This window comes from Macrosteles quadrilineatus, unplaced genomic scaffold, assembly GCF_028750875.1.
Source record: "Macrosteles quadrilineatus isolate MER2022 unplaced genomic scaffold, UCM_ALF_1.0 Scaffold_6__1_contigs__length_79288215, whole genome shotgun sequence".
Classification (NCBI taxonomy): domain Eukaryota; kingdom Metazoa; phylum Arthropoda; class Insecta; order Hemiptera; family Cicadellidae; genus Macrosteles; species Macrosteles quadrilineatus.
The window spans coordinates 15,380,284-15,406,050 of NW_026542599.1; the positions used below are offsets into that span (position 1 = coordinate 15,380,284).

The 25,767-nt window shown below is 31.8% G+C and overlaps 1 protein-coding gene across 1 annotated transcript; it reads right to left on the bottom strand.

Annotated features, from left to right (window-relative positions):
• Positions 1-431: 431 nt before the first annotated feature.
• LOC128996640 (uncharacterized) lies at positions 432-25,156 on the bottom strand. Its single transcript, XM_054422058.1, has 2 exons — positions 23,563-25,156; positions 432-610 (listed from the first exon to the last, which is right to left on the bottom strand). The coding sequence occupies exons 1-2, from the start codon at positions 25,154-25,156 to the stop codon at positions 432-434; spliced, it is 1,773 nt and encodes a 590-aa protein (XP_054278033.1).
• Positions 25,157-25,767: the final 611 nt, after the last annotated feature.

Below are 25,767 nucleotides of genomic sequence, written 5' to 3' on the forward strand. Positions count from 1 at the left end.
ATATTTCTACAATAGGTTGAAACATAATATATGTATGATCTTTTAGGTAGAAGTTCTAATTTAAAGTAATAAATCACCATGCCTTTGTTTAGCTAATAAAGGGCTTAACATCACTTTTTGTATGTATGTAAATAAATAGTATAAGACATTTAAGGTGCTAATTTATTCTGCTGTATTAATTCTTAAGTAGACTATAATATGTTTGACAAATGTAATCAAATATTTTAATAAATCAACTTTTGCAATCAAGTTATTAAAAGCTTAGTAACATATCCCAGATATATGGATTTGAATTCATTCATCTAGGATGAACATAAGTTGCTAACAATTCTAATTAAAGAGGATTTTTTCAGGAATCACCCATTCTTGGCAACATGTATGGTGTTTTACAGTCTCTGTGCAAATTTTGCAATCCATTATGGTCAATCTGATCAGTCCAGCAATGAAGACACAGAAAGTCTTAGAAGCAGTTGTTCACCGAGTTCAATTTCTGAATATTCTGAATCTGAATCCAACACCAACGCTGAGTGTTCATCTGTTGGGAGTGTTGATTCTAATGCAACCATTTCTAGTGGAGAGTTTCCTGAAGATTGGTCCAGTGACTGAATTCCTACAAAATCATTGTTTATATTCTATATCCAATAAAAACCGAACCATGTAAAACCATAAAAATTGACAATAAAGAATAAACAATACAAAATCCAAATTGAATGTATATTCTTGGTGACCAATAACAAATTTACTACGTTTAAGGTTCTGTTCTAGCCAAAAACGTTATACTCCATACAAGCTAAATACACCCAAGTTGTGATGTGTTGTGTGAAATGATATATTGCTTCAAATATTGTGGCGTTCCACATCATGCAGTACATTACTCTTGTGCTAGTCGCTGTTTTACGTTTGTACCTTATTTATTGGGTTATTTGGACCGTAAACCATATAAAATCCGGGTGTATCTTTTTGTTTAAAAATATCAAATTCGATCACCCTCTCTCTACAAATGCCTTAGTCGAATTGGTGGGAAATAAGGGGCAGGATTCAGATTTATTACTTGTTTTTGTATTTTTTAAATCAATAAGTATGAGCAGCTGGGCATATGTCCAACAAAAAATTAAAGAATGATTTATGTATAATGAAAGGAGATGTTTTCGTTGTATGGTGCATATACTACGTTCATCTACTTCTTAACTCATAATTGATCGAAGCCCCAATTTAAGGACAGCTAGGTCCAGTTTTAAACCAAAGACTGGGATCGAACCGGTGACCATGTGATGGATATTTCTACGTTTAACGATTGGGAAGACTCCAAAATCCCACATTGATTGTGAGTTTGGTCAGCTATAGGAGGAAGATTGCAGATATGTGAAAGCGTAATAATCTATAGGGGATGAAACGTTAGAAAGAAAATCCTTGTAACAAATAAGTTCGCATTTCCGAAAACCGAGTCATAAATCAACGGACCAGTGAACATTGCAGAAAGGCGGGAATGAAAGATAAATGTGCTGAATATAAAGGGTTCGCCAGCACAACTGTGCTTAGCGCTGATTTAGCAGTTTGAAAACAGTTTAGCTTGATGCTATCGTCTTTTCAGTTATTTAAAGTATTTTAGTTAACCCTTTCGTAAACCTACTTGTTGAAACATAGCATTCGTGGAACACCTTTTGAGTTAACAAGAGATATTAAATATTATTGAGCGGGTTTTTTTGTTATGTTGAAAGTTTATTATTAAGTATAAGTAATTTTTTTCCAAAGTACTACAAAGTTTAGTCTCCTGAGCAACACAGCAGTTTTCAAGAATTAATGATTCATCCCGCATGAAACCTCTTAAACAACAGTTGTTTAAAAAAGACCGAGATGCAATACAAATAACATAAACAATAGAAAAAATTGACTAAATCATTCTGATTTTTCTACTGAGGAGCAAAATTCAAGGAAACATCGAACATTTTGCATTACCCCCTTTTGACATAAATACGAGAGTACAAAATACTGTATATTTTCCAATATAAAATCTTACCCACACTCAATTAAACTTCAATTTGTTTGTAGTATTTCATTTACAAAATAATACGTAGTAATGCTTTGTTCACGTACAATTAAAGTAAGCTTCCTTTGTTACCACAAAGGTCTTAAAGAATATTTTATTTTCAAATACATTAAGATCCAATTAACAAAGTCCACTTAAGTGTACGTAATTAAGAGTACGTAGTTAGTTTCAAAAGAAAAAAGACACTTTGACAACGCAGTTAAGAAAGCGTTGCATCAAATACATTATTACTAATTGTGAGCCTGTCCTATGCACGGACTTTTTTTATCTTTCAAGATGAATCTGTTGGGAAATTGTAATATTTCAATAAGGCTTGGACAGTTACAGCTAGACAAAACTTTGTTGTCGTAACAATGTCCTAATAAATTAGTTTTCAAGGCTAATGAGTTAAAGTGTTTTGAATCACGTTATGTCTCTAGCATCAAAAATACTCATGGTTTAGAAAGTCAAAAGCGTAAAATTACAGAGAGAAGAGTGTAAAAAGTAGACAAGGACGAACCCATTGCCAGTCTCAAATCCTTTGACCTGACCAGACTTATCTCCTTTGATTTAACATTACTTTGAAAGGAAAGTTAAATCTGTAAACCAACGTTAAGTGTGATTTGCAAATACAAAACTCAATACAGTAAAAAGGGAGGAAATAGCCACTGGAATATTATTTATATTTAAAATTTATATCTGAAACAAAAAGTTGTAACTGAAAATATTGTATTTCCTCTTAGATGGAACGCTACACTTAATATTTTAATACTTTTCAGGAAAAGGGACGCAAAGTTGTAATTAAAAATTGTTAGTCCTGTGAAAGTATTTTCCAACTATTGTACCTCTTAGAGGTATAAGAGAAATGATATAGCACAAAATGAGTTGTTGTTTGAAAAATGATTGTTTGCAATTTTTTTTAGTAATTCCAAACAAAAATATGCAGTAGTCTAGCAACTAAATTACTAAATTAAAGCAAGGAAGAAACCCAATCACAAAGGGTTAATCTTGTAAAAATATAATTCAATTCTTAAATTACTCAATAGGAAATGTTACTAACTAACTAAATCGACGATGGAGTTGTTCATGCCAACTGATTGTGCAGTTTTGAATTCTTGCAAAATGAAAAAAAAGACTTTAAAGTTATTGGACCATTAGTCTTTTTATTTAAGATAAGTAAAGAACGTGTTTTATTTAGCAAAAAAATGCAAAAGCTCTTACAAAGGAAAAGGCAGGTAATAATAACGCAACGTCTTTAATATCCATGGATTTGTAAAGACAGTGTGAAAACAGTTTTTTGTGTGTATGTATAAATGCCAAAGCCACTAGATCAATGTTTCTCCTAAGGTTCAGTTTAATAACCAAGGAACATAGAAACTCTCTGATGGGTGTGAGAGTGGTTTTAAGGAATTTAATTTGTACTTGGATCTCAGAAGGAGTCTTACTGTGTCAGTTAGGTTTCTGGAGTTCCAATCTTTGAACAGGAAAGTAATTCGCAGAACTGAGGAATCGATTTATCGTCGTGCATTCACGTGGAGGTTCATAAAATCTCCAACTAGGCAATAGCCATAAATCATAACATTAAATAATTATTATCCCTCAAATTATGTTTGAATTATGTATGTTGAAAAATGTATTTCCATACCATAGTTAATTAGAAATTAACTAATAATTAACCATATTGAAATTATTATTCAAACTACTTAGATTAGATATAGAATAAGAGAAAATCATGCTACGTTTGCATTTTATACAGGGTGAGTTTTAATTGTCCCCCCCCCCAACTTTTTTCTACATTTTTTCAAATATCAATCCCAGACCACTTCCAAACATTGTTGGGTAGTAAGTACTTCATTTTGACAAGGTGGCCGTTTCCGGCCGCCATCTTGGATCCGCCATATTGGATGCAAAATTTTTTTTCAAATGTAAAGGTGGGGTTGTGACCCATTATTTTGAATTAAATTTTTACCCTGATTACAATGCCGCAAACCGTTTAAAAAAATCTTGATTCATTCTAAAGTTATGAGGGCTTTTTAAAACTTTATTTTTAGCCCATTTTAACATTGTGCATTTACAAACTAAGACCATAATCTCAAAATAGTGCTAGATAAAGATAAGTATACACTACCAGTAATTGTCGACCTATTTTCACTTGGTTATGACTGATGTATTTTTTTCGGCCGCCATCTTGGATCCGCCATTTTGAAATGTGATAAATTATTTTAAATATGAAGGGGGTATTGTGACCCATCATTTCGAACTACTTTTTTAAGCTGAAGACAATGCCGCAATCCATTTTTTGTTATCAAGTTTTATTTATGAAATATTGAAATTTTTTTGTTAAAAATGTCAATATTTCAAAATCAAAAAATGAAAATGAAAAACGGATCATGGAATTAAGTTCAGCTTAAAAAATTAGTTCGAAATGATGGGTCACAACACCCCCTTCATATTTAAAATAATTTATCACATTTCAAAATGGCGGATCCAAGATGGCGGCCGAAAAAAATACATCAGTCATAACCAAGTGAAAATAGGTCGACAATTACTGGTAGTGTATACTTATCTTTATCTAGCACTATTTTGAGATTATGGTCTTAGTTTGTAAATGCACAATGTTAAAATGGGCTAAAAATAAAGTTTAAAAAAACCCTCATAACTTTAGAATGAATCAAGATTTTTTTAAACGGTTTGCGGCATTGTAATCAAGGTAAAAATTTAGTTCGAAATAATGGGTCACAACCCCACCTTTACATTTGAAAAAAAAATTTTGCATCCAATTTGGCGGATCCAAGATGGCGGCCGGAAATGGCCACCTTGTCAAAATGAAGTACTTACTACCCAACAATGTTTGGAAGTGGTTTGGGATTGATATTTGAAAAAATGTAGAAAAAAGTTGGGGGGGGGGACAATTAAAACTCACCCTGTATAGTTTACTTTTTGTGTAGCATTGCGTGAAAATACGAGAAAAGAAATTCAGTCGTGCGAGATATTTTACTAAATCATTAGAGATAAACAAATACTTTGCTTTGCTCGATATGCAATGACTTACATTTCAAGATTAAAAGAGTGTTATACATTATTTTTCCTACAGTTACCTAACAATGTACATGTTCTCTCACTGATTTGAGAAAGCAAAGTGGCCAATTCGCTCATCAGTGAGACAATGTTAACATTGTCTCAATCTAATTAATTTGTCTCACTCCAGATTTACAACGTGAAGGCACGAAATAGTGAGCGCGTAACATGCAGACAAGGTCGTATGCGCGCGAAATACGTTGGCAGCACTGGCTGTAAATCAGCTGGTCAGCTGTTGTACTGTTGTATCATTAAATGTCATATTAAAATTTCACTTCTGTGTAAAAATATGTTACGTTTCTTAACAAATTTATTTGTTTTATGGTAACTGTAGGAAAAATATAATGTGCAACTCGAGTGCAAAGTGCAATTGCCTCACTCGCCTCCGGCTCGTGAGAAAGTATTTCTCTCGTGTGAGTTATTTGCTCACTTTGCTCACTAGTTGCACAAATAACTATTTCCTACAGTCACCTGACAAAGTTGCCTTCTTTGCACTGATTATAGCACAGTAAGTTGACAATTGCTGCATATACTTACTTTTGTCGTACACGTTTTTACCTTTTCCACACACCAATATTCCAACCAAACAACACAAAACAGAGTGCTTTTATTAGGCGCGTAATACGTGTGCGCTTGAAAATAAGTTGGCAACACTTAAATATATTACGACTACGATCAATTGGTGGAGCGTTTCCCATTTCGTTCAATGTTTGGATTAACCTAACTTAAAAACATGTTGTACAGTGTTTGAAAGATTAATTTTGTATATGCTTTATAGAAACTGTAACCATTAATACGTTCCTAACCAATAAATACAAACAAAAACGTACATAAAGTATACACAAAACCTTTTTTTACTCCAGAACTTTTTTTGCAATCAGAACTAAAGTTACTTACGAAGTTTAATAAGTACAAAAGTGAGATTCCTTAACTACCTCACAATGTAGAAGAACATTCCTTTGAATATAGAAAACAGCATTGAACTTATTAAGGAAGTTTGAGGCACTAAAATGTACAGCATGATGTACAGCTTACCGTTAAAAAACACTTGTCGAATTGCTGTTTTTCGAAAACCTAACGAAAAACAAGGTAATCTAGTCAGAGATGGCGCAAATGACGACAATCATAGATTACGCAAATGCCATATGTTACGCCACAACCTCATTTATCTCAGGCAGACATGTGTATGGGTGTATGTGTGGGTGTGTGTGTGTGTGTGTGTGTAGGCATGATGGTGTAATAAGTATTGAAGTTACTCTTCTAACATCACAGTCTCTCTATTGATTTTTGCTAAAACGGTTTGAACGCGGTAACAGTAAGTTCACAGAATAAAGTTGATCATCCGTACGATCGTTGCCAGTGTTTCAGTTACAAACTGTTGGTGGCTGCAAGTGTTCGGTTGTTTTTTGATGAGTTTTTAATTCATTACGAAATCAAGTAACTTCGCCATGCTGGGTGTCTTCTTGTTGGCGTTTGTGGTTCCGACGGTTACGGCCGTATTGAATAAGGAGGTGCAACAATTTCAAAAGTTCCTGGACGTGAAATACTACGTTGAAGACCCGAAGGAAATGAGTGTGTACGAAACAGTCATGAGCTCCAATTTTTTGTATACAAAAGGGAAGTTGCAGAAATATATAACGAAGACTATCGTATTATGGCTGACCAATGAAAATGGAAAACTTGGTATTAACATTGACTACCGTACTGCAAAAGTAATTGGCAAATATTTTAAGACATCAACTGACAAATTCATTCTGGGTAAAGATGTGGGTATGGATGTAAAAGAACAAATGCTCATCAAACGTTATGATCCATCAATATTAAGTGAACAACCTGATGGCTCATGGGTTTATTTGATTTATGAGACAAAATTCGATTTTCAAGAGGAAGCGTTAACTCTTACTTTGATTGGTCCCCATAGACAACTAGTAGTTTATCCCTTTAAGAAGGTAACCACAGAAGGATACTGAGGTTAGTGTTGTGCTCAGGTTTGCTTTCATGGATAAATAAATTGTTAATAAAGAAAAATCTGCAGTAGTAATTTTTACGATATATCCAATTCGACTTACTTTTGCATTTTAAATATGATTAATAGCTCCAGAAGCCCCAGCTTTAAGAACAACAAGTTTTTCCAATTCCTGTGGGTTGATTTGAATTTATTACCTATGATTGCGTAAACAGCATGAACACAGTCCGTTGAATTAACTATTTACTGACTTTGTGTGTATAAGGCTTTTCAATCAAGGTTTTTACTAGGGCTTAGTTTAATTATAATCAAGGAACACAGAAATTCTCTGATGAGTTTGAGAGTGGTTTTAATGAATTTAATTACATCATTAGCTTTTCACCTCCTCCTTTTCATGACACCAGCATAAGTTGGATAGGCTGCGTCACGAATATTTACAATAAAAATAAAAATAATATTTACAATATATAGACTTCCGTTTACTTTCGGATTTTTATATGGTCTTTAGAATTAAAAAAACTTAGAAAAACTGAAATGGTGGTGGACTTTAAAGGTCTGTGAGGTCGTCCTCAAAAAAACTCCTTGAGTTTGTATTGGCCTTACTTTCAACCAACACTTCAACCTGGCTTGAAACTGTTTGTGGTTCAAATCCTTAACTGGAACCGGCAACTTATTGAACAATTTGAGGGCAATGACTGGAAAAGCGTCTTTTGTCTTGCTGAGCCTACAATAAGGTACGTCAAATGTGATTTTTTGCAATGTGAATTTGTACTTGGATCTCAGAAGGAGTAATAAGTTGATTGAGATTCTGAAGTTCAAATCCTCGAATAGAAAAGTAATTCGCAGAACTGAGGAATCGATTTATCGTCGAGCATTCATGCGGAGGTTCATAAAATCCCCAACTAGGGAATAGCCATAATAATCAGCAAAAAATAATTCTCCTCTAAATTATGTAAAACTTATTTCCATACCATAGTTAATTAGAAAGAGAATTAACTATATGGAAGTTATTATTCAAACAACATAGATTAGATATAAAATAAGATAAAATAATGTTACGTTTGCATTCAATATAATTTATTTTATTTGTAGCATTGCGTGAAAAAACTATAAAAGGAGAAATTCAGCCGTGCAAGTGTTTAATGATTTAATGAGAAACTAATATTATTTTCCTGTCTCGATGTGCAATGAATTACATTTCAACATAAAAAAATCTTTGTTTACTATTTTTACTATTCCGATGGATTATTTATAATAAAACTGAATACATGCTCAATTTTGTAATTTGTAAAGACGATACAGAATCGGGAATATCAATTTTTAATGGTGGAAGGGAGAATGTTGACTTGATCTCGTCAATTAATAATTGTGGTCACAATTTTTTATTGATCAGCATCGTACGTGTTATCAGATTACCCGAAAATACACAAATACGTTAAATAACACTTGTAATAATATATTTAATCTGACAATGTTTACTGACAAGACGGTAAATACATATAAAAGATGGCAAGTATGGTGATTGATTTCGATTGGACACTCCAATCATCAGACCCAATGGGAGAATGACAAGAATCTCAATGGTGTCCCTTTATATACTATTGGCTACCAGAACATAACGCTTAATAAAGACATTTTTATTTATTTATTTAATATTACCATAGTTGAATGGTATTACTATTCCGGGATTATTACTATTCCAGTAGCCAATAGTATACAAGGGACGCCATTAAGATTCTTGCCATTCACCTATATGATTGCAGTGTCCAATCGAAATAGACTAAATCACCACTTACCATCTTTTATATGAATTTACCGTCTTGTGAGTAAACAGTATAAGTGTAAATATATAATTACATGTGTTATTAAATTTGACGTATTTTTCTACTTTCAGATAGTAATTTACGTATGATGCTAATCAAGAAGTTATTTATTTTAAAGTAAAAATCCATTTTTGAATAGTGCTTCAAAAGGCTATCGGTTCATATAGGACTATTAATTTTTTAAGCTGTTAACCACTAATTATTGTAAAACCACTTTATTTTTATTCCATAAAAAACATTTAACTTATGAGTTTACATCGCCTCAAAAGGTCAAATTATGTTGAAATCTATTTATGGAATATATCAGATTAATAATGTTTGAAATATATCGTTTCTAGAGTTATTTTGTTTATGTAGTTTGATATTCCCAAATTTAAATTCAGAAAACATGTTCTAAAGTTGTTTGACGTATTTTGTACTTTCAAGTCACTATTTTGCATAAATTATTATTAAAATTTGTGACGTAACCAAGGAAATTAGAAAAGAAAAAAACATGGAATATGTGCAGTATTGACTTTTTACTAAACGTTTAACAATCCTGAGCTGGAAGAACCTTTGATACGCAACCGAATGGAAACTTAAACACCAGCAAAGCCCTTTGTCTACGATATAGGTCAAAAGGCAGATTCAATGGAGGGAAGTAACTCAATAACTCATTTATTAAACCAAAATAACAAATACAAAATTTGCGTTGGTCATGTCAATTAATATCTCAGAATTATTATATGCTAGAAGTCAAAGTAGTTTATTGATCTGTAGTAAGTTTTTATTTTCTTCTTCTGTGCATACATAGCATATGGAGAAGATATATGTTTCAATATTGTATAACACGACGCATAAAATTAAAAGAGTAATTGAATAATGCAAAATACAAACATTTTCCCAACCATCTGTAGTGTTATTTGCTTGTAGCCAAATTCTCCCACCAGCGCCAAGACTCAAGGCAAGAACAACAAAGTGTAGTTGCTTGTACTTTGTTGCTTGTACCTGTGTTCAAGTTCAACTGCTTCAAGGCATTTCAGAACTGTCTGCTGCAGCTCGGAGTTTACTTGTATCTAATATACATATTTTAAGAATATTATGTTTCACTCATTATGTGTAAATTCAATTTATTGCTTAATTTTATAGTCTATTTGAAGAAGTTATCTTAAATCCTAACTTTAATAGTTACACATGGTGAAAATTTGGTGGTAACATATAAAATGCATTTAATAAAGTTACATTTTATTTCTAGACCATCCATAAAGAGTTTTATAATACATCCTTCAGCCTTTCTATTATTTTATATTTTTTTACGTTATCATTTTTATTTATTATTATTATTTTTACATAATTACGTTTTATTTTACATTATTTTTTTATTTTCTAGATTTTTTTACATTGTCGTGGACAAAGCAGTAGGTGTATTAGTAAAATATGAGTGAAATTACTTCATCTCTCGTTTTACTTACAAATTAAGTTTGTGAAATATTTTTCAATATTTATGATAAGCAAAAATTAGATAACAAGAACGCCAGAAAGTATTCCTATTCTACTAACTCCTTTAAAATTCAAAAAAAGTTTTAAAATCTACTCTAACCCAGGCTTGCCTGTACAAACATGAAGATTACTTTGGTTTAGAGTTTTAGTTATTTTAGTTTTAATGCCAGTGTCATCTTGATTGTTTTGTTTTTCTTTTGACAATTGTCATGAACTTTGTACATAGTTTAAACGATAATAAATCATTCATTTCATTCATAAGTACTGTTCGTTTACTTATTGAGTAGGCGTGCTTTCAAGAAAACAATTAACAATATATATTAATATTTTTTTAGTCCTAGGACGCTAGGCACGAGCCCGGAATTGTTTTTCACATAACTTCAGGCTAGACCTAGGGGTTATGGCAATGTTACTTGGATAAAATCCATTGGTATTTTGGCGGGATTTGAACCCGGGACCCCAGGAACTGGAGTCCCGCGCGCTAACCACTAGACCAGCTCGCTCCCCTATATATTAATAAAAAACGATTTCAGTAGTTAAAATTCACACGGAATTTAGTATCATTTTCAGCCCAAGAGCAGTGAATGTTAGAAGTAAATTAATTATATAAATAAAGCCTTATATCGCAGCCTTATATACAGGGTGTCCCGTAACTCTCTGGACACTTGTATATAGCGTTATTCCTTAGGTCAAGACAAACACATTTCACCATAGGAACATGGGTCTGTGGTGTCTAGTTTACCGACTGTCGGTATTTATGTGTTTTTTACAAAAAAACTAATAACTCCTAAACGGTTTGAGATACAGCTTTGATATTTTGCAAAAATGTTAATCTTATTAAGACCTATTATCGTTAGAAATTATACTAAAAAATCATTAACCGTTTCAAAATGGCGGCCATTTAAAATATTTGATGCCAAATTTCACAAAAACCGTTAACTTTACAAAAAAATTGCAGGTGACAAAAAAGTTTGTAAATTTTATGTAGTTTTCAATGATACCTGATTTGTTAAGATTGGATAAATAATAACAGAGAAATGTCTTCTTTTCTAAACGCATGACCACTTTTCTCCATTTAAACAATGCTAAACAACGTAAAAGGAGTACTAGCATTGTTTAAATGGAGAAAAGTGGTCATACATTTAGAAAACAACACGTTTCTCTGTTATTATTTATCCAATCTTAACAAATCAGGTATTATTGAAAACTACATAAAATTTACAAACCTCTTTGTCTCTTGCAATTTTTTTGTAAAGTTAACGGTTTTCGTGAAATTTGGCATCAAATATTTTAAATGGCCGCCATTTTGAAACGGTTAATGATTTTTTAGTATAATTTCTAACGATAATAGGTCTTAATAAGATTAACATTTTTGCAAAATATCAAAGCTGTATCTCAAACCGTTTAGGAGTTATTAGTTTTTTTGTAAAAAACACATAAATACCGACAGTCGGTAAACTAGACACCACAGACCCATGTTCCTATGGTGAAATGTGTTTGTCTTGACCTAAGGAATAACGCTATATACAAGTGTCCAGAGAGTTACGGGACACCCTGTATATAGGTATATTGCGAGTCCCATGCCTCACTTTAAGTTTAAGTTTCCTAAATGTTACACTCGCTTAGCTTAGTGAAGAGGTGTTAGGTTAATGAGACATAAGACTGCTTAAGGGTGTTACTCAACGTGTAATGAACAAAAATTTAAATTACGAAAACAACAAAAGTTAAAAGTGTTACAACAGCAAAAGAAAACTTAGAAAAGGCAAAAATCAACAATAATAAGATAAATTAATTTGCAACGTTAAATTTACAAGAAAAGAAAATCAATTGAAAATATAAAAGAATTAGTTACTGACAAATTATATGACTTTTATGTTTGACAAAGTGTTAGTTAGATATTTTATTCTTTCTACATACTGTCTATTGTCCCAGAAGCACACACACCGATACACGCACTCCCAAACTCCCGATCTTCTTTCTCCGGTGGCCCGTGGTGATCTCCTCGATGTTTTCCTTCAGATCCTCCAGCTCCAAGAGTCGTCACCCCTCCATCTTCTTCATTAGCCCTTCTCATTGGCTGATTACCGATAGGGTGTGTGGCTAATAGGTTAACGGTGTTTCTTGGAAGTCAGCCCTACCGGTCATCGCCTAGCTCACATCAGCTGGGAAAGGAATTTGTAAATCGATGCTCATGCTACTGTTCAACTCTGTTCACACCAACTGGTCGACTAAGTGTAATGTGAACAGAGTGTCTGCATAGATGAGCACCGTGGGTACGGGGTTAATCCCCTTTCTTACAATATATATACATATATGTCATAAAACGTTTATAAGAGAATTCGAGGAAGACTTTGAGACTGAAGTAGAACTGCAATTTACCCTATAGTGTGACAAAGACACAACCTTCCTTTCTACAATTTAATCTATAGTAAAATATCAAAGTAATGCCTTCACAATTCATTAATTGAATCAACACGGGTGCTTTTTATACATTTGGATGTTAAAATAAGACGTATTTTTGGAATTGGAATTGCAATTTCTACTTCTGAGTTTCTGTACCGAAGTAATTTGGTATTATTTTCAACCAAAGGGCAATTTTGTGCAGTGTATCTTTAGTGATTTTCACTTCATATCCTTCTTAAACGTAAGACTTACCGGTTGTCAAAATGTTAAAGCAGCAGTTTTTAAAAATCTACTTTAGTTAAGTGTAGGAAATGTTGAATAGCGTAGTTGTTGTAATGTTGTATTGGTATATTGTTGTTTAATTAAGTTACTTACTATGTGAATTATTTGAATTGAAAATCGTATTTTTTATAATAGTTAAATGACCTGATATCACATAAAGAGTTACAATAGCAAAAATATCCATGTTTATACAAAAGAGACATTTTATAACACCATCATATTTTACAGCCTCAGGCCAACAATGAGGTCTGTAGAGAGCGGAATAATAAAAGTACATTCTCACAATGTTTCCCAAAATGGTCGTTTTCATTTCAGTATTGTTTTCCGAGCCGCATATTGTTTTAATATATGTTCCGATGAAAACACAAAAGCTCTCTTTGTCAAGTTGAATTCTTTGTTGTAATTTTATTAATACTGGCTGTTCCCACTGCATTTTTGCTACAAGAAATTAGGCAATACTAATATAATCTCTTTTTAAAATGATCCAGGATATTCGTTAGTTACATTACGATTCAAGGTATCTATGTAGTTAATTATGCACTTAGCAAACATGAATTAAGTACCAGCAACATAAAAATTAAACTTATAATCCCACAGATGATAAAATCTAGGTGTTGAAAATGTAGTGCCTATGATTAACCTTCAACTGTAGTATTGTGTTTAATATCCTTTAGGGTTCTTATATTCTCCAACCATAACTCAAAACATAAATAATATTTTGTATGATATAAATTATTGTTATTGTGTTTGTGAAAATATTTTTGTTGTTCTGTATTCGACATATATTTCTTTAGTTACTTCAAATAGAATATGGTAGTATCGCAATAGTTTTTAAGCTTTACATAATGAGTTAAATAAAAACGATCTTGCTAACTGTACAGACTCATACAATCTTATACTAAATAATTTGAATAATAATATGGCTTAAATATTCAAACAGTAAAGACGTAAAACAATCAAAATAACACCTAAAAATAACTTCGCTTTTTGCAAATGCATTTATGTCAGAAAAAGTTAGAAGTTATCCATTACCGCAAAAAAACATTACTAAACAGTGGTATATTTTGCTGGATTGCACACGAGAGAAGCTATTAAAAGCATTAATATTATTCTGTTTGATATTATAAGTTACAAATTTCGTATCAAGTATAAAAAAGCTCTTAATGACTAATCAGCAGTAAATTCAAATCATGTTTACTGCACATTATTGAGAAATTAATTGGAAAGTGACTCAAGTAATGAAACTGCATAAAATATTTAAAGCAAAAAATATTGAAAATGCTTTACCTGTAGAAATTTATGCTATATAACTATATATTGGAATACTATAATATCACTCATATGTATTTTTGTTGGATATCGTTAACCCCAGTTTCGGCCAATGATAAAAAATCATGCTAATTTAAAGGGGCTAAAACAATCATTACATTAATCCTACATGGCAAAAGTCCAAGTAAGATCCAACTAGATAAAAAAGGGGAATATCTCCTCGAAATTGTAGTCTTGTATCACCAAACCGGACACAATAGGACCTTTGATGTGGACAGTCGAAATACGAACTTTCAAACGGTCAAACTGTCAAAGAGAGGTATTGGAATCAGCTGATTTCGTCTTGTGTGGTGTGTAAAACGTGGGGAAAAATCCACGAGTTAAGCATTGAGAGGAAAAAGTATAATTCAATGGATAATAATTTTGTACAATCAATTGAACTATACGTGGGATGGGTTCGACTCCCGTTATATTAAAAAAACATAAAATATGGGCTTGGACCGTTTTCCCAAAAAGCGTTAATGCACTTTTTCGACATCTCTTTGAAAAAATGCCACTAGCCTAGACATAGAAAAGATAATTTTTAAAAATACACTATAAAACACGTTATAACAGAGGGAGCCTTAGTTTTTTTGGTAAGTTTTTTTTGTAACACCAATAATAATCAATCTTCAACATAAAATATGCATTCACTTTATTGATTAATTAATTGTGTTAAATTTAATTTTCCATTATTTTAACATAGCTTATCAAGTATGCACTGGTATAATTTTGCCAATTCAACAACATTTACCGAAATGTTCAAGGCAAATTAAATAATACTATAAAATTTTTTAAAAGAACAATGAATTGGCTTTTAGTGGAGGCAGAAATATTTCCACGAAATATTTTCCATTTAAGTAAGTAGCCTCTTGAGAATATGAAAAGGGGTTTAAACTGTTAAAATGGCTCTGTCTTTAGACAATGAGCTATACAGTTTATTGCTAACCAATTCACCAATTAAATATTCTGATACAAATTAGATACTAGTTGTAAATCACATTAATGTAGTGTATCAATCGTCTTGTTAGTTATTTGTACAGTTTTAAAACATAATTTATGTCATTATAACCTTTTAGACGTGCTTTTAGAAAATAGTAAACTACAATGGTCGTGGATTATAAATATAGATATTCTTTTAAAGTTTGATTTGTAGAAAACTGTCGAAAGAAAATTAGACAAATATTATTAAAAGGAAACAAAGTTTCAGCTTGTCATAAAATACCACCTTTAAAACCCTAATAAATGTCACTAGTTGAAAAAATATACATGTTTTATAACAACCATATGTAAAATTTAAAAGAGTTAATCAATCTTACACACGTCATGCGTTAAAATTGTTATCCAATTTCAAGTAGAAGGTGATCTCAATACTTCCTCAGTAAAATTAAAAACTGTGTTATTTACTACTATTTTTATATTTACCATGTTTAAAGTATACCATGTTGTCAAACGATTAAATACATTCCCAGACTAATTAGGGGCCATTACTGTATTTACAAAAAATGCCACATACACACAAAAAATAACACTAACACAAAAAAACTTTTATAAAGTAACAATGACTAATCGATTAGTTTTATTGTATACACATCAAACGGTCCAATTCATTTAAGTTCTATATTACATTTCAGTATAAAATCTGACAGACCGCACCCTGCGATATAATAAGATAGTATATGATTTATTTTCTAAAAACCACTTAAAATACAGTGGATACAAACAAACCTAAAGCCATTCCATCATGTTTCATAGCATGGTGACAACAATGTGGTATTAGAGTGAGGAAATATGGTTGAAAAGTATGGTTTCACAGCACAATGTTTTCCTTACTTCAAGTTGACGACATATTTTGTGTAAACATTTCAATTCAGATTCAAAACATATTTCAAATTTAGCTTTAACTTTTTTTTGTTCATGATCCATGTTAATACTATGTCACAAGAATCTTATGGTACAATCATCTGTTCCAACATAAACGTGTTCCTCACATCAAAGACGTGACAAATGATCAGCTGATTGATTATATCTGTCGACAACATGGCGTCGCTGTGGATCATTAACCTAGTTATCAGCTGTTAATATGTCTTGACAAACTATTGAAGGGGAATATTCAATAATGTATATTCTATTAATATTACTCAAGTTATTCAATAGTTAAAAAAATGTTTCAGTTAACCGTAAGAATACTGAAATGGACTATTCAAAATGTAAATATACAATAAGTTTGCTAAATAATTATTCACATTAGTATATTGGAAATTGTTTAAGGTTTTACTCGGGTACTTAATTGATTTTAAACTTTTAATTTCTGTTACTAGGCTGAGCTTTAGACTTATTTAAATTTTAAATTGTATCAAACCAACATTAACGAAACACTTTTTTACATTTTTATTCTGTATTTCGATTGTAAATTCTCTGAAAATCGCAATGAATCATGTAAAAGAGGCATTTATAAATAGAAATTTCTATCATCCAAAATCAATTATTCTCGTTCTTTATAATACATAAAAAAACCGTAACTGTCCAAGATTTTGTTTTGTTTGTAGTAGCATCTAATTTCAGATTTTTTTTGCATTTGGGTGAATTTTTTCTTGAATAACTTTAGATTTCCAGGTAAATAATTTAACATGTTGGACTAAATTTTATAAAAATTGTACTATTAATTGCCATTGGTAATTGTTTCGTATGCAACTATTAAATTTCCAAAATATCCACATAAAATAAACGGTATCGCCAAACTTACATATTATTCTTTTTCCCATTAGCTTGTCACTAATCCTCATAATGAGTTGATGGTAGTAACTATAATATTGTATGGGTAAAATCACAAAAAATTGCGATTCATTTTGAACCGTAATTCTTCTATCATAGGTGGTTGTACAATTTTTTTAGCGTTAAAAGAAACCTATACTAAATTATAATCAAACTGGTTCAAGTTTTTTTTGTGAAAATCTGAAGTTGCTGTTATTTTATGGGGTTTTCTGAGGAGAAGTCTATTAAAAATAAAAATTTCTAAAAATATCTTTATATACTATATATTAGTACTCACGTGCTTAGTTTTTTTGAAAATGTAACCTTATGTGTATCTCTGTACATACCCACACACATACAGACACAGACATAAATTTGAAAACAACATTTATAACAAAGGAATATTTTCAACTAAAACTTAAATCAATAATGTTTGACTAAAAAGTAAATAGCATTTTACTTCCTCTCCGGTGAAGTAATACAATAGGAGTAGTAAAATACTATGTACAAATCATGTAACTCGTTGATTTGAATAGTGCATTATAGGACTAAAACTACACAAACGCGTAGGTTTTAATATTTTTGATCGCAAAGAAAAATACAGATGGTTTAGATTTTTGCTCCGCGTATTCGGCTGGGCGGTTTTTAACACAAAGGTTGCTGTAAATTTCACTTCTTTATTGGCTTGTGTTAGTGAGTTTATGTTGTTGGGCTGAAATTCAGCTCAATGTTCAATACCCAGAGGGTTAAAAACAATCCTATTCCACCAACTATTAAATGTGAATTGCGACAAGGAATATGGTTAAAAAGTAAAATTATGTTAATTGTGTTATTGTTAAGTTTTCTTGTTTTAACCTTAGGCCGTTAGTAAAAAGATTAATTGTACAATGTAAAATGGCATTTACCATTAAATAAATAAATTATTTTGATATGATACGGGCTCATGATGAATATTGCAGGTAATGCAATTAAACTCTGTTTGTTTAAAAGTATTGCCACAATTATGTGGTTTCGTTAATTTTTTGCATGTCGATACTAATCAACATTTACACCTAGTTTTAAAAAACACGCTATTCATTTTTAGGTCACTGATAACCATAGGCCAACACATACAACTGCAATATACCTGAGAAAAGAAGTTAAATCCCTACGAAATCGGCCCTCAAGTTTGTGTGTGAAGCAAGGACAGACATAATGATCTATAGTTTATTCTCTTAAAGATTGGAATGTACAGGTAGGCCCTTTTAATTTAGGCCCCAATTGTGAAAGAGTTAAACGTTATAAATCAGACAGACCTTGCGGACATTGCAGAAAGGCGGGAAAGAAAGATATATTAGCGGAATATAAAGGGACGGCCAGTGTAACCTTCCTAAATGCTATTCAAGCAATTCGAGAAGTACTGTGACCGAGCAGTGAAAACGATTTTACCCCTGATTGCAGACTTTTTCACTAACCCATGCTGTAAAGTTATACTTAGTTATAGACAAACTCTTAAGAGCTGTGTATGAATCTTGAGGTGTAAAATGGTTATACACATTTTTACGACTAAAGTACAAACAAACAGAATGTTATTTGCAACTTTCCACATAGGTACCAAGCTATTTACCGTCCTTGGCAATTTTAACAACCGCAAAAGCTTCAATGATTTGACTTACCTAAATTTTTACACCAAAATAGTTTTACTTTGTATTAACATGACTTAAAAAATAATAAAATAAATTAATGAAAGATTTCTAGTTACACATAATTAAACTACGCTGTTTTAACTGGGAGAAGTTCTTTAGATTTTCTATTGCTAGTAAAAAAAAAAATATTTATTACAAATTACAGGAAAGGTACTAATAATTTTTAAATGGTGCAGGAAAAATTTATATTCTTGCCATATTTACTTATTTACTTATTTAAAACGTTCCCTTAAAACTGTGTGCATTAGATAAACTTAATTTTACAAATCAGTTTCATAAAAACTCTAGATAATTATTTGTATCACTTGAAAAGAAAAAGGTAAAATTTGTGTTTTTTTTTTTAAATAATGTTAAAAATTTTACTTTATTTAAATAAGTATACAAGCCATGTTAGTTTGTGTTTGATACATTTTCCTAGTTTGGCCCCTGTGTTTTTTTAAACAATAACTGTTGTGTGATACCTTAAATTATTTATAGGTGACAAAAATTAAATATTCATAAACGCTCAACTTTTGCACAAAAAAAAATGGAGCGAACGACAACCGTGTTATAAGGATGCAAGCTATGTAATAAATGTTTATGTTTCTACACAAGATGCTACGATAGGTCGTAAAAATGTTAACAACTTGGCTTTTACATCAAATACGACTCTTTGTACGTTAGGGTACTGAGAATATTCTGTTTAAGACTATTTAAACTATTTATAACTATGAGATGCTATATATTTGGTACCTACCACGTTCCCACCTATTAATTTAAAAGTTATAAAACATTGTTATAAACAAATAAAATTGATGAAACAAAATCAAAGATAAGTTCTGAAATTTTATAGCTAGTGTGAAGAACTATAAACAGTTTTTGATGGCCTTGATTTTAAAATTATTTAGTAAATTTTGTTTGAAGCAACATATTTAAAAGATTTCCAATATTCTGATGAAGTTCATGTTGCATGAATTTGTTTTTTAAATTAAATACATGTAAATCAAAGAACTCGATTTACATGGACCAAACGCATTTTTTTACAATTCTTTGCGTTATTTTTTATTTTACTAATCTGATTTACAAAAATCTTAAAATGGATAAAATATTAATTTAAAAATTTATAATTGTATTCATTTGAAAAATCTTTCATCTTTAAAACTACTTTTTAAGAATTAAATGAACATTTCATATTTGAATATTTCATGTAGACCTAATCATTATAACGAATAGTAACGAAACATGTTTTGGTCCTTTTAGTTTATATTAATCAGGAAAACGTAAACATCTATTGAAAAGTATTTTTGCATTTTATAATGTAGATTTAAATACTTGATAAAACATATTTAGTTAATTATTTATTATTTAAGCTCATCAGACACAAAAAAATCACTGATTCGCCTACTGTCTGCTGATTGGAGAGTTCAATCCAAATCAATCCCCACTTAATATCTTATATGTATTTACCGTCTTATGAGTGTGTCAAAAAACAAACACGTAAAATATTAGACGTATTTTTATTTACATCCAATGCATTTAATAACACCCACAATGCTGAGGTTAGAAACTTTAGTAGATCTTTTAGTAATATTTGTAATCACAACTCACAATTTTAGATATCTTACTTCTGAAACAAAAACGTAAAAATAAATACTAAACATACAAAAGTAATATGATAATATATTAGTGTTAGGGTAAATAATTGTTTCACAGCTGAACATGTTCAAATTTAAGTTTATACAAAAAAAACCTATTAAAGATTTTAAAAGGCTATATAAATTTTTGGATAGTTTTTTGTTGGTAACAAGTTATTGGTAAGTCCTTAATAACTTAACCTGTTTAATCAGATTTGTTGTTCGCAGCTATACGAAGACCAATTGTCTGATAAGGAAGGAACAGACTAGAGTATTAGTGACTAAATTAACATAAAATCTCATCGGTGGTGGTAGATTTGAACTAGCCACCTTTCCCGGGACGGGATCTCAAAGAAGACCTAGATTAACGGACACGCCTCACACCAAAACTCACTTAAATATTTATTTTATTTTCAACTACTATCAACAGCTGTCTAATGATTTATTAATGTTAGTTATGATTCTTGTCGGTAAAAAACTAATACCTAACCTAACCTAACCAAACCAATCATGCATCTCAAATTAACAATGCCACATCAATTTTGACGTCATTAATTTCAGAATGATTTTCTCTTTGTGATTCAAAATATGATAATAACTTTTATGTTTGGATTTTTTTCGCAAAATTATAATTTTCATAAATTATAATTAGTAATTGAAAACTATGTGAATTGCTACCCTGCATATTTACGTATGGCGAAGGTAATACAAAAGTATATATTATTACTGAAATAAAACAAATATATATTTAAAGGAGCTTTTTACAACACTTCGCCCCATAACTAATGCTCACCCAGTTCTGTGGCAAAGGCGTTATTTATCTGCTGGATATAAATAATGCATGTTTTGTTTTCCTTCTGATTTAGTATATTTCCATGTTTTCCTCATATTTCCATGTTTTTCTATTTTATGTCCACAACAGCCTACATAATGCTTGTCTCGTCGTGTTGTTAAAAACATATTTATGAATAACTAACGGTGGCATTTGAAATATTGTTTAAAGTCTACATTATGTTACATATGTTGGACTAGCTGTACCCGCGGGCTTCGCCCCGTTTAACTTCATAAGTATTCGCATGGCTCATTCACGTCCTGGTTGAAGTTCGTTCGCTACGCTCACTCACCTTTAGGTTGGAGCTCGTTCGCTGCGCTCACTTGCCTTCAGGTTAGCTCGTTCGCTACGCTAACTCGCCTCCAGGTTGAAGTTCGTTCGCTACGCTCACTCACCTTTTGGTTGGAAATTAGCTGTTGTCATAAATTAAAAAAAATAATAGTGCTGCACCCTGTTGGTAATCCTTGTAACTTTAATGCTATGGAACATCATAGAACAGAACCAACTTGATTAATTGAAACAGCTGTTAAGATTTATTAATTACTTTTAAATATGGAAAATCATAAGATTAACATGGGGAACTACAGAGCCACTGGGGCGGAGCCCGAAAGGGTTTTTGAGATAAGAATATGCTTTAATGTTAATCGGGAATGTGAGCTATCATCATGCCAAATTTCAGCCCAATCCGTCCAGTAGTTTATGCGTGATTGAGCAACACACACACACACAAACATACACACAAACATACACACAAACATACACACAAACTCACAAACTTTCAGATTTATAATATTAGTAAGATTACCTATTGACGATTTAAGAGTATTGTTTTAACAAAAAAAGGCTTCCCCCCTGAAACATTTTAAATTTCGTACATAACCTAATTTACGTTAAAAAGTTAACATTGATATAAATTCAAAAGCAACATCTTTATAACAAACAATATTTACTTCTTAATAAATGAAAATCGTTATATTTAACAACTTGGTGTTATTGTGTATATTTAATGTGAACTGAAGTTGAGAGTTCTTTCAGTAATAATTAATTTTAAATCACTTCTTTACTCTATATGTATAGTGTCAAAAGTTATTAATTTGTATTAATGTATTGTTGGACATATTGGAATTGTCACTCTCCCTCTCACACATCAGCTCGCTTGCCTTTTAAATAACTGAACAAGAGGGGCGTAGCCGTAAATGAAATAAAATTTCTGGTTAAATTCGTCACTCTGCTAGATCGTGTTTTGAAATGATACCTAAATCGTAAAGATCGGCTCGGTAAGGCGCGCGAAAAGGAATGTAACTGAGTACCCCGTCATTTTATTTAGTATATAGAAAGATGGATTGATATTTTTGATAATTTTACAAGTGTATAAATGTATAAAACTGATAAAACCAACAACTTCAGGAATCCATTTGTCTGTCAGGAAGATTTGTAGAAGTCTCAGTGGATTTTCCGCTTATCTGATCCAACAGAACTTTCCATTTATGAGGAAAAGCTTTCCCAACTTTAATACACGTCAAAGGATGACGTTTTCTTTTACAAACTGCGCAATGGAATTATACAGGGTGTATCAAATTGTCTACGAAGAAAAAAAAACTTATAAATAAATTTAGCACAAATCGACAAACCAATACAACTGTCATATATTTAAACTAACTCCAAAACTAGACTGTAGCATCAGAAAAGTTGTTTTTTATGAACTTATAACTACAACTTTTGTTTGGCTATTGTTTTTTTAAATGCCTGTTGCAAATTTAATTACTTAATTACTTAACTGATTTGATTGATCCGGCTGTCAATACAAGAAGTGAAAAGTACAATTAATTTAGTACTTCACATTATCCTCCAAACGGCTTTTAGTTTATTTTGTACATGGCTTATTATATGTTTGAAACAATACAAAAACCAAACCATTCCAACAAAAGAATTTGTGTTTATATTAAGTTTGCACTAACATTTCTTTATTTCAATTGTATTGCGTGCGTTGGAAATTTGATTAAGCTCGCCTAGTACAACACAAAAGATATAAGGGATATTGTAATAATGGACATAACACTTTACAATTAATCATTTATTACACTAATACATTGACTTTAAAACACAATTTTTTACTGCTTTTCCATCTCCAGATGGTTTATGGTGCAACAAAGTAAAATAAACTAAAATAGTGTGTACATTAGATGAGCTTAATAGCCATATTAAAATAATAAAACATCAAGGAAGCAGCAACACTCTAAACAAAACGGACGCTATTATTTATAGCCATTAGTTATGGGGACCTCGCTATGTTCCTTATAGTAGACCACAGACCTAGAGTGAGCCAGTACAACAAGTCATACACCACCTTCATGGTGAACCCGTTGAACACCCCCAATATACCCAAACTGTAGGCTACGAACTCCGCTGGGCTCGTCACACTGTAGCGTACAACAGAGAGAACGTTGTCTTTCGCGTAGCTAATCTGAAGAGTGGTATTTCTCAGTGCTCCATAGTCAACGTCTACAGTAGTTGAGTACGAAATCGTAAAACAATCCAAAGGGCAATCGCACTTACATCGTTTGTCATGAAATTCATGGAAGATCAACGCTTTATTTTCCTTTTGACAAGTATCCGCTTTCACGGTGCTACAGATGGGATGAGAACTGTTCATAATAGCTGTTCCAAACGGTATGCAGCCACACAGAGTCAGAGAACAATTGATCTGACATTCAAACACACAATTGTTGTGCGTGTAAACCTCAAATAGAAGGAGCGACCTCTCGTGTGAAAATACGCAGTTTCGTTTTGACTCCTCTACTTCAGCAAGGTTCTTCAACGCATGTGTAACCGTTGGTGTGATAGATATAGCTGCTGCGGACCCTCTTAAGATCCTCTGATACTCCGTGACAGTCATTGACGGATGATCGAAATTGCTGTGCACAAACACAATATATCGTTGAAATTCTACTCTCTTATCTGAGAGTTCAAAATCATCTACTGCCAATTCTGAATAACTTATACGCAGCAAGTAGTTCCTAAACTCAGTTTCAACGTCAATATCATTGAATTTTAACTCCAGATGATTGTCTGTAAACAACAGGTAGTTTTTGCATACGTCATCAAATATATTTTCAGGGACACAGTCCAAAGAAGGCAAAATACTGTTTTTATTTGAGTCGTTATCTTTCATTTTAGCACCTCTACGTCTTACAGAATTGATTGTTTTACAGATATAAATTCCATTTTCATAAATTTTATACGGTGCTAGAAGTCTTTCTGGTACAGCTGAACCACTGCGAAGAACTTCCGAACGGTATGGACTGTTGGGAAAGTCAGGGTTGTATATTTGAAACGTATTAGTTAGCTCCTCTCCTAGTCTGCCGATGTAGTTGAAATAATCCACCCCCCTGAAAGATTGGTTTGGCCTGACGGAGTTGATCTGTACTGTATTTTCCGTAAACGGTTCGGACAGAGTTGAAAGTAACGTGGCTTCTTCATCAGTCATTGGAAGAAAGTCATAATATAATGGATATATATCGGTGGAAATCATGAACATATTCAATTCATCCTCGCTACACAGCCAAGACGTTCCGTTCTCAAGTGACATGCATCGTTTCAAGATCTCAAACCTGTTGTAGTCATCTTTCAGCAGCACAGGCTCACAGACAGTGATGGCTGGGAAAGGCATGTCTTTGATATTCATGTACGTCAGACTTTGTACTATCAGGGAGTTCTGAAAGTTGTTGTATGCGTCTTGGATGTAAATAGCGCTAACAAACAGTGCCACAATGTGGAATAATATGCTCACCGAGTTATACAGATCCGGGCAACGCCTCAAAAAAACACTTCGAACTCCTGGCAATCTGATGTTGTTGAAGAAATCAGTAAAGTAGAAGGTTTGACCTTTGGACTGATTGTTTGACATATCTTTCAGGTTTTTACAATCGGCTTTAATTTCATCAATATCATTTTTAAATATTTTCAAGTTTTCTTTTAACCTTTCGTTACTTGTTTCCATTCTTCTTCTTATACTCTCTAAGCTATTCTTAACTTCAACATACTCTTCTTGAAACACTCTTTGAAAGTGAATAGTTCCCTCCGTTGCTGAATATTGATCTGCATCTATAAATACGTCTTCTGTTTTATCCTCCATGTTTGTTGATCACCAAGTTACACTATGCATTACACCTGTTGATTTGTTCACTGTTATAATTAACTTAAGTAGAGGTCAACTCAAACGTCAAATATTAATAATATGATTTATTAAAACAGTTGCGTTTTCCATGAAAACTTATTACTTATTAATCTGTTTGGATTCACTAAATTACATTAGTGAATCCAATTTTGCTAATATCATAAGCTATGTGCCTTATACAAAGTATGCAGTTTTTGTAGTAAATTTCTGAAAGTATTTAAGAGTTTGTTTTCCAATGCGCCATAAATAAGAATATTTCCATACAAAATAAGGCAAAATATTGATCAATTGACAATTAAACTGAACAAAAAAAATATGTTAAGGAAGCAATTGCTATGCAG